Source organism: Mchenga conophoros, linkage group LG20, assembly GCF_057382185.1.
Source record: "Mchenga conophoros isolate Kocher_MC1m ecotype Shallow Benthic linkage group LG20, M_conophoros_male_GT1.1, whole genome shotgun sequence".
NCBI classification, from domain to species: domain Eukaryota; kingdom Metazoa; phylum Chordata; class Actinopteri; order Cichliformes; family Cichlidae; genus Mchenga; species Mchenga conophoros.
Genome location: NC_140545.1, coordinates 30,036,252 through 30,046,432, shown reverse-complemented (window position 1 = coordinate 30,046,432; position 10,181 = coordinate 30,036,252). Strand labels below are relative to the sequence as shown.

The following is a 10,181-nucleotide window of genomic DNA, read 5'->3' as shown; positions in this document are numbered from 1 at the left end:
TTTGTACTTTTCATGCTTTAATTTTTTATCTTTAACATTCGTTTTATGCTTCATCCTTTCCCAGTCCGCTGTTGCTCCCTCCTCCATTCCGGCCCATTTGTAAGTCATTCAGCACTCAATTCAGTGATGTGCAGTTGGAAACACATTAGTGGTGTGTAAAAACCCCTTTTCATCCACTGTACACAGACAGACACATTACTGGGACCATAAATCACGCTTGAGGCTTTACATATCGGGTGATAAGACGAGGTCTTAAAAGCAGGTAAATGCAACCTCAGATGAACGACACATCATTCATTTAACAAAAAATGGAAAAACTACAGATTGTTTGGAAGGGGCTGCCATGATCTCTAAAAAAGAACACGACATCACAATTTATGTTAGTATCTGAACTGTAACAGCCCTTTGGACAAACAAGACCAAAGTGGAGATGTTTGGCTACGATGCACACAATCGTATTTGGTAAAAAGAGTAAATCAGCACAAACATTAACTGTCAGCATGGCGGTGGAGGAGTGATGATTTTGGGCTTTTTTTGCAGCCACAGGACCTGGGCGCCTTGCAGTCATTGAGTCGCCCATGAGCTCCTCAGTATATCAAAGTATTCTCGAGTCAGATGTAAGGCCGTCTGTCTGACAGCTTGGCTAAGTTCCCAAACACAGCAGCAAATCTACAGTAAATGTGCTTTTCAGCCCTGAACATTTCATGTGGATATCTCCTGTACTTCAGAGGTTGTGGGGCTAAAAATCCTGGAAAAAAAAATGTTCACCTAACCTTATTTATGTACTTTGTACCTTTTGTAACTCCAGATGTTTTTATAAGGTCAGGATAAGCTGTTGCTTGGCTTCATTAGATACAATAGTAAAGTAGGAGGTCAGGTGAGAATGCTGCCCATCTGAGGTTCCTCTTATAGTTTAATCTTATAGCTCCTGCGTGGACTTACCAGACCTGAAGAGTAATTCACTACAGCTGTCAATTCAGTATTTTTATTTTAGTTGTAGTGGAATACTTTTGGCTGCAGCCTTATTTTCCATGAGGTTGTCACAGCAGATGGATCCACATATTTGCTTTAGCCCAAACTTTACACCGGTGGCTGGGTTTGTGTGTCCTTCCAGTCTCACACCATGGATCTATTGTGAGTTGAAGGTTTCAGTTTAACAGTTCATACTATTTAATTATTAAATTTTGAAGACCGCATTGTAAACCTCAGGATCCTCATTACGGTCTAAAGATTTGTCACAGTGCAAGGATTCCTAAACTGTGGGCTGGGGCCCCCTGGTGGACCATAAAGGTACTGCAAGCGGGCAACAGCCAAGTTATATATTTACATAAACATATTTATTTATATAAAAACTTAATCAAAGGTGGTTAGTTTATGATATTATTCATTACTTGACCTAAATTTACTGCTTTTGTATTAAAGTTTGTGGCAGGTGGGTCACACGGGCTGGTGCTATTACAGTTGTCGTACCTAAGCTTTGAAAGAGTCTTCCTTTGTCATTCAGGTCGGCTGAATCACTCAGATATTCAGCAGGTGAATTTTAAACACCTGCTGAAAACTGATTTTCTTAGCTTGACTTTAACTATTGAAACTTCAAGCAATGGTTCACACTAATATTTAAAATCTGTATTTATGAACAGTAGTTATAAACACGGCTGTAGGATTTATGTATCGATTACAAGAAAAAAGATTGGAACGCTATTGAGAAAACTAATCAGCTTTTTACATGCATGTTTAAAAACATATGAATTTGAAACATCTTAAATTACATGATTCAAACCTTTTTGTGCTACTTACTCATGACTAATATGTCGTAAAGTTTCTGAATATTTAAAAATCATTCTGAAAATATCATTTTGAATATCACTGAATATTTAAAAGACAAACAGTTAAACAGTTTTTCATCACAGAGGTTTTATTTAGAGCATAGCCAAACTTGACATTTCCAAGGGTTTAGAACTGAACAGCCAAAATGACAAAACATTTGTATTTGGAATGCTTTAACGGAAACATTTTAGTCAAATATTTCCTTTTTAACTAATGCCTTCAGGTCCCTTTCAGTACTCCTCTCCTTCCTCCTCTCCCTCACCCTCAATGGAGTCAACTCCCACCTCCTCATAATCCTTCTCCAGAGCTGCCATGTCCTCTCTGGCCTCGGAGAACTCTCCCTCCTCCATACCCTCACCCACGTACCAGTGAACAAAGGCACGCTTAGCGTACATCAGATCGAACTTGTGGTCGAGCCGAGCCCAGGCCTCTGCAATAGCAGTGGTGTTGCTCAGCATGCACACAGCCCTCTGGACCTTGGCCAGATCTCCACCAGGAACCACAGTGGGGGGCTGGTAGTTGATGCCAACCTTGAACCCAGTGGGGCACCAGTCCACAAACTGGATGGTGCGCTTGGTTTTGATGGTGGCAATGGCAGCGTTGACATCTTTGGGCACCACATCACCACGGTACAAAAGGCAGCAGGCCATGTACTTGCCGTGACGAGGGTCACATTTCACCATCTGATTGGCTGGCTCAAAGCAGGCGTTTGTGATCTCAGCCACTGAGAGCTGCTCGTGGTAAGCCTTCTCTGCAGAGATGACTGGAGCATAGGTGGCCAGGGGGAAGTGGATACGGGGGTATGGCACCAAGTTGGTCTGGAACTCTGTCAGATCAACATTGAGGGCACCATCAAAGCGGAGGGAAGCAGTGATGGAGGACACAATCTGACCAATCAGCCTGTTCAGGTTGGTGTAAGTAGGACGCTCGATATCAAGGTTCCTACGGCAGATATCGTAGATGGCCTCGTTATCTACCATGAAGGCACAGTCAGAGTGCTCTAGGGTGGTGTGGGTGGTCAGGATGGAGTTGTAGGGCTCCACCACAGCGGTGGACACCTGGGGAGCTGGGTAGATGGAGAACTCCAGCTTGGACTTCTTGCCGTAGTCGACAGACAGACGCTCCATCAGCAGGGAGGTGAAACCAGAGCCGGTGCCACCGCCAAAGCTGTGGAACACCAAAAAGCCCTGAAGACCAGTGCACTGATCAGCCTGAGGAGAGAGAGGAGATGACAACCAGTGATTATTTTATTTAATTTGTCTTTCTGAAGATAAAGTTGAAACAAGCTGCTGTAAATTTAGCCCACCAGTTTGCGGATCCTGTCCAGAACCAGGTCAATGATCTCTTTGCCGATGGTGTAATGTCCACGGGCGTAGTTATTGGCAGCATCCTCCTTGCCTGTGATCAGCTGCTCGGGGTGGAACAGCTGGCGGTAGGTACCACTGCGTACCTCATCTATGAAAACAACATTACGTTAGTTTTGCTTTAAAGATTTTTTAATTTTCCTACATTATTGTTCAGCGAGCGGTGATGACACTTACCGATGACAGTGGGCTCCAGGTCCACAAAAACAGCTCTGGGGACGTGCTTTCCAGCTCCAGTCTCACTGAAGAAGGTGTTGAAGGAATCATCTCCTCCTCCAATGGTCTTGTCACTGGGCATCTGTCCGTCCGGCTGGATCCCATGTTCCAGGCAGTAAAGCTCCCAGCAGGCATTGCCGATCTGGACACCAGCCTGACCAACGTGGATGGAGATACACTCACGCTGTGGAGAGAAGAAAACAAAGCGATAAGGGGGGGGGGGGTTAATTTAGCTGTAAATGTATTCATTTATTTATTTATTTATTTATGCAAAAATAAAATAATTTATTTATGCAAACAAAACAAAGGACAAAACTGTTCAAAGTGTTTTTCTTCATTCAGTTGTTTTGGGTGAGAGTCACTTTTACTGATCCAAACATGTTCTTTTATTAGCAACAACTAGTCTTATTTTTTTCCCGCCCAACAGGTGCACTGGATTGTGTCTGGAACCTCGTTGCTATGCGACAAACCCTTCACTCTGGCAACCGATGACGTCGGGGCTGTTGAAATTCGTTGGGAAGCGTGAATATTAGAAAAGGTTGAGCCGTTAAAGGAGAAAAGTTTAGTCAAGGAAGCAAGGCAGCCATAGTGGTAATGCCCACGGGCAGGGCCAGCCCGTGGCATAGGCCGTATAGGCAAATGCTAAAGGCGCGGTCCATCAGGGGGCACCACGCCAGTGCCACAAATGTTGAAAAAAAAAAAAAAAAGTTGGTACTATTATTTCTACATACAAAAAATAATCCCACGTTAATTAAAATGCAAAGTAAAGCTTATTTAATAGAAATATTATTTGTTACAACAAATAATCCCCGCACGGTGCGCCCCCTCCCTTCCCGTATCATGGTTCCTTTTGGACGTCACCACATCAAAAAATCAACACAAGATGTCAAAACGGCCAAAACTGTCAGGTGGCCAGGGAAGAAAAAAGAGAAAAGAAGAGGAGGAGAAACGAGAAAAAGACAGCGGTAGGTAACGTTAGCCTACATGAAATTATTTGTCTGAATGTGATAGTAACCTAAATTTTTAGCATTAAGCTAATGTTACATGATTCGCTAATTGCTAATCAATAAATAGCTAGTTAACTGTTTTAACGTCAGTTAATATTGTGGAGAGGGCTAAATTGTTATGGAAAATAATAATGTAACGTTAGGTAATTACAGTACTCCCACCTTTCCCACCATTCCTCATTTGTATTCATCTTTTAAGCAGGTGTTTTTTGTTTACATTGTTATTGCCTTCTGGTTAGCTAACGTTTACCCTGCAGGTAATAGTCACTTTTCCACCCCTGTATATATTATAGTTGAAAGCCTAGTTGTTAAAGTGCACATCATTAGTGTTAATTAAGCAATATCACATGAGAGGGAATGCTGTTTTTTAATATGAGCACTGCTGTGATTCGGTCAAAGATAATCATAACATAACATTCTCATATGATATTATACTGTTACTTTGCATTCTGCTATTCAGCATTTCACTGTAATGATGACAATAAATTGAATCTAATCTAATTTGCATATCAGTTAACATCATACATATATCTCTTTGGTTTTTCATTTATATTATATCATTTCATTTTATTCCTGGAATCATATGTTTTTATTATTAGACTTTAATACTCAGTGGTGTCACATACTCCTCTCTTCAGATACACTGTTGAAGTTTCTAAATCCCACCCCTGGGCCATCTACCACATCTACCGCTGCTGCCTCCACTTCAGCAGCACAACCCACCAGTGATGCAGCATCAGCAGCACAACCCAGCCATGATGCAGCAGCATCAAGCGGTCTTCCTGTTGCCTTATTTATATTGTATTTTTAATTTATTTTATCCAACTTGTTGACACGTTTTATTGTGTTTATGTATGTAAAATTTATTGTATTTCATATATTCATTTTTTACTTTTTGTATTCATTTATTTATTCGTATATTTTTTTATCTTGTTAATTATTCTGATTGTGAATTTGCTTTCTTTAAGTAAAAAAAAAGGTCAAAGACAAAGCTATTCAGTTTCTTGTGAGTACATACACTACACTGCCGATGTAGGGGGGCGCCACCTAAAATCTTGCCTAGGGCGCCAGATTGGTTAGGGCCGGGCCTGCCCACGGGTATTGATTTCACAGCATAATAACTGCATGCGTTGAACCACCAGTCAAATGTGGAAAAATGGCTCAAAAGTTTGCCAGTTTAGCCCCAAAATGCGGTTTTGCGCCCCCCCCCCCCCCCCCCCCCCCCCCCAAGTTACGCCATCTTTGCCATCAGAGAATTGATCATTTTAATTCAGTGTTAGGTCTGTCTATATGTTAATGCCACTGATTTCGACTCATCACTGAAACTAAACCGTTATAACAGAAAATACTACTAGGTTGCCGGCTGTACATCTGCTAGGTGGCTGGCTGTGCATCAGTGCGGTAACTATCAGCCCGGGAGAGTCCGTTACTCGCATGCATTTTTAATGGCTTGCCGCGCTGACAGGGCATTTTCATCCAGTTTTCCCTAAGGATTGGGTTACTGTGGGTGTGGGGCATTCTTTTTAAGCTGATACAGCTTAATGCCATTCTCCCTGCCAGTGCCGTGCCCTTACAGCCCGTCGCGGTCACGACTAGTGATGACCGGGGCTTTTGTCATGCCAGTGAGAGAATAAAATACCGCAGAGTCACCGGCTGGACTGAAGCCTCCATTATTCCCTCTGTCCACCCCTGAAAACCTCTTTTGTTCGGTCTGCCCGCCACGTCCCCCAATTGAAAGGCGTCAGAGCATCTCCCCATCTCAAGCTGGGACTAAAACCCCCCACACTACACTGCAAGAAATTGAATATCTATATAGCAAAATCAGCCACACAGTTTTAAATCCCACTTTTCATTTAAAGGTAAAGCAACCCTCCGTTATAAGAGCTCAACTTACAAATCACACCCACCTTCTTCTTTTTTTTTAAGTGTGCCTCAAGTATGGCCTGTTAACAAAGCTTTTTTAAAAGTTCTTACCATTTTGTTATGTTATAGTCGCGGTGGAGGTTGGCAGAAGCTCCTCGATAAGCAGTCTTACAATTCGACTGTTATGGGGTCGATGTAAGAGATAATGGCGCACATGAGGATGGACAGAGGTATATATGCAAGGGAAGACCCGGCGCCGGTGGCTGCTGCGCCCTATTGGCCAATCTCCCGTCAGTCTGACGTTTCGAATCATTCCGCGGCTTTCGATTGGATAAGCGGTTCTCCTCACTGCAAGGACCGCCCAGCAGACCCCACCCTACTATCCTGCCGTATTGTGCTGCAAGCATGGCGCCTCTGATTATGGGAAAAATGCTGCGTAATTTTCAGCATGTTTGTGCCAGACAGACCCGGCTGCTCTACACAAACTCTCCATATGTCGCTCCTCATGCTAAAACTAATAAACAAAAACAGAATAACTAATAGGAAGGCTTATAATAAAATTCAAGAAACACTTAAAAAGTGAAAACTGTATTCACTTTTATTTATAATTGATTTTATCAGGTTTTATCCATAATACATCTTATTTTATTTCACATTTTCCAATACAAAATCAATCAGCTAATCTTTCTTCAAATCGCCCCTCCAATTTGTTACCATCAGACTGAATTTCAAGCCTTTCACCGGATATATATGGATCTTCCAGTGTCTTACTTTTCCTTAAGGCTATATTATAAAATGTGCATTTGCAGTTAACCTAAAGAGGAGTTTAAACACCCATCCACGTTGGCTGGCAACAACAAAACTTTAGTTATTATCAAACCATCACTGTTAAATGTATTTTTGATATGACCTTTGTATGTTTTCATGCATACAGATTTTTACATACTGTTCAAAATTTACTGCCTTCTACATGATACGGTAGATGTGGTGTTTTATTGAGCAGATTAACAGCCATTTGGCTTTGTTTTCCTGTCTTCTTCAGATAAAAGAGGTCAAACTGCCCAGTCATATATGAGGGACATGTAGGCCAACGACGCCCAACCCCCAGCCCCCCTCCCAAGATTTAACGGTTGCTAGGAAATGAATAAAGGAGTTGCCTGGATACACACCAGTATCCACATAGACCGCCTTTATCTGGTGGTCACGTGGTCCAGCTTAAATAGTAGCATTAAGGGCCTGCACTGCAGCTGCCTCTGTGGTGGGATATAAGCCACGTTTTTCCTAAAATCTATCATCACTCCTCGGTCTGTAAAGAAACAGGCTTTTTCTTCCCTACATGTGCATGCATCCTTGTCTTATCGAGCCAGTGAAAATTTAAAAATGTCGTGAGGATGTCAGGGTGGGGCTGACTGATTCCATGCATGGTGCACTTCATCCAAAGCATCACTCTTTCTTAAGACTGTGAATGCGGCTCTTCTGGTTTCTTAAACCTTCAGATTTCAGTGAAACGGACCATAAATTGGTTTTCATGGGCCAACTGGCAGGGAGTTAAGCACTTTGGTTTCTAACAACAAATGAAACTCTATGACAACAGTTGTCCCAGAGTCCCAAGTGGTATCCCATTGAACGAGGGGCTGCTTTATGTTGAGACTCAGACCCGAGAGATGTGTGTTTACAGTAACAGCAGATGGAAAACGAGACTAGATTTTATTGTCTTTTCTCATCATCTAAAAAAGGATCCCAAGAAACAGTTGTGTCAGCATTAAAAAATCCACGTTTTTGTTTGTTTTTTTACCTCTTATCATCCTGATTTATCCTCTGCTTACATGGCACAGGTTATTGAATTGAAGGTTGTTTAAACACTTTTGAGTATATATGATTATGATTATATTACCCGTTACTTAGATTTTGTATATTATATTTTATAGCTTAGTTAATATTGTTTATAGCTCCATATAAACTGCATGTGCAAACACCCTATCCCCTTGCATCCTCTCCTCTCACACTGACCCCTCTACATTCCTGAATCTTCTCTTTGGTCTTCCCCATTTCCTCTTGCCAGACAGCTCTCTTCAACATAACTTTTCCCATTATATTTACTACTGCTCCTCTGCACATGTCCAAACCATCTCAACCTTGCCTCTCATAGCTCTGCTACCATCAGCTGTGCCTCGTGTCCTTCCATCAGTGCCATCATCTCCAACAACAACATAGCTGATCATATAGCAATATTATATGTCATCCACCCTTTTGATGCCAGAGACCCTTCGTGACGCAACCCTCACGGTTTGTCCGAGCTGGAGATGGGCACCAGCGATTCTTGTGGGTTAACATCTGGACCAAGCATGCCACCTGGAATTTTTGAGCAAGCGTATTGCCACACAGTGTATGTAAAACACAGATTGTATAAAAGACGGACATAGCTTCCAAGTCTGAAAAGTGAATCATGCGTTCTTTTTAATGGTTACATCGGGGGACTCCGCATAGACGCCGATGGGGAAAACCCTCAGACTTAACATCTGTAAAAACTTTACACACCTTTACCATTTTTATAATACTGATGTCCATACATTTTGCCCAGATACACAGGAGCATAATAGTAGGGGAGACCGGGGATAGCTATAACGTGGGTCAGTTGTAACACTTCCAATTTCTCCAATCAGGGCTAAGTTTCAAATGATGTGACTCATCCTGTGCATGCCCAACTCAGTTCTGCTATCACATGTGAAAAATCAGCACATTTCGTCAAACACAGACAATTTAACATGAAAAAAAGTAATTTGTATGCCAAAAAGTAAGTTTTTCTACTTTATTTCACTGAGCCAATGAGGCCAAACTCAAGGAAGACCAACCAAAATTAATGAAATATTCAGTTGCAGAAAATTCCATAATTTGTCTTTTTTGGGGGGTTGGAATATGTTCAAAAGCTAGATTTCTGCATTCTGTCACACACACACATAGCTACATAAATGGCTCTAAGTGCATTCATGTGTTGAATAAACAAAGATTACATGTTAATGTTTTGTCAGTACCCTTATTTCATTGTGTTACATTTTACCCCAGGATATGTTACAACTAACCCAGACTATGGGGTTAATTGTAACATTTCACTCTTCGTGTTTGAGGCCATACCATGCAATGGGTAATTGTGCTGCAGAGAAAATAGCTGCACTATTTAATAGCAGAGACATGTAAATACTTTGCATTACATTTTGAATCCACTACCTTAAAAGAGCTCCAATTTACAGACAGAAATGTCAAAAATGTTACAACTATCCCCGGTCTCCCCTACTCAGTTTTTCTATTTCGTTTTTCTAAGTAAAGAACATTCCTGTACAGGGAAGTACAAACCCTCATGGGACTGTTAAGGTTTACCTTCAAATACTTAATGTAGTCGTTCCGTGATCAGTATTTCCGTTATGCTGTGATGTTGTGCTTAGACTTTGGTACTTGTGGATTTGTGGTTTCCAGGATTTATATGACCAAGAATGGTGTAAAGGGTTAGCTATTAACAATCCACCGTGACTGAAGCTCAAGCAGTGTTTGATTCAAGGTTGTTGTTTAAATGGTAATAAAATCATTCTTCCTGTAACTGTGCAGAGACCTCAATGCTTATCAAACACTTTATTACAGTTTAGCAATCTGTGGTGTTGTTCTCTGATTAAATTCTTTGACTTCAAGTGTGTCATCCATGTATTTATCACCGACTTTTCTTGATTGATGATCTGCTCCAGCTGAGCGCCATTGACATCCCCGGGCCAGCTGAAGCTGTTGGTGAAATGCTTGAACTGGTGAGCAGCGTGAGAAAAAGAATGCATGCAGAGTGCTCCTGCACTAAATTAATAATTAATTAATCAAATATAGTTGTCTCACAATGTAACATTTGGAAACCAGTGCATTATAT

The 10,181-nt window shown here is 41.5% G+C and overlaps 1 protein-coding gene across 1 annotated transcript; it reads right to left on the bottom strand.

Moving 5' to 3' along the window:
* Positions 1-1,897: 1,897 nt before the first annotated feature.
* On the bottom strand, positions 1,898-6,525 carry LOC146551089 (tubulin alpha-1A chain). Its single transcript, XM_085260430.1, has 4 exons — positions 6,389-6,525; positions 3,369-3,591; positions 3,134-3,282; positions 1,898-3,038 (listed from the first exon to the last, which is right to left on the bottom strand). Exons 1-4 carry the CDS (start codon positions 6,389-6,391, stop codon positions 2,058-2,060), a joined length of 1,356 nt encoding a protein of 451 aa, XP_085116556.1. The 5' UTR covers positions 6,392-6,525; the 3' UTR covers positions 1,898-2,057.
* Positions 6,526-10,181: the final 3,656 nt, after the last annotated feature.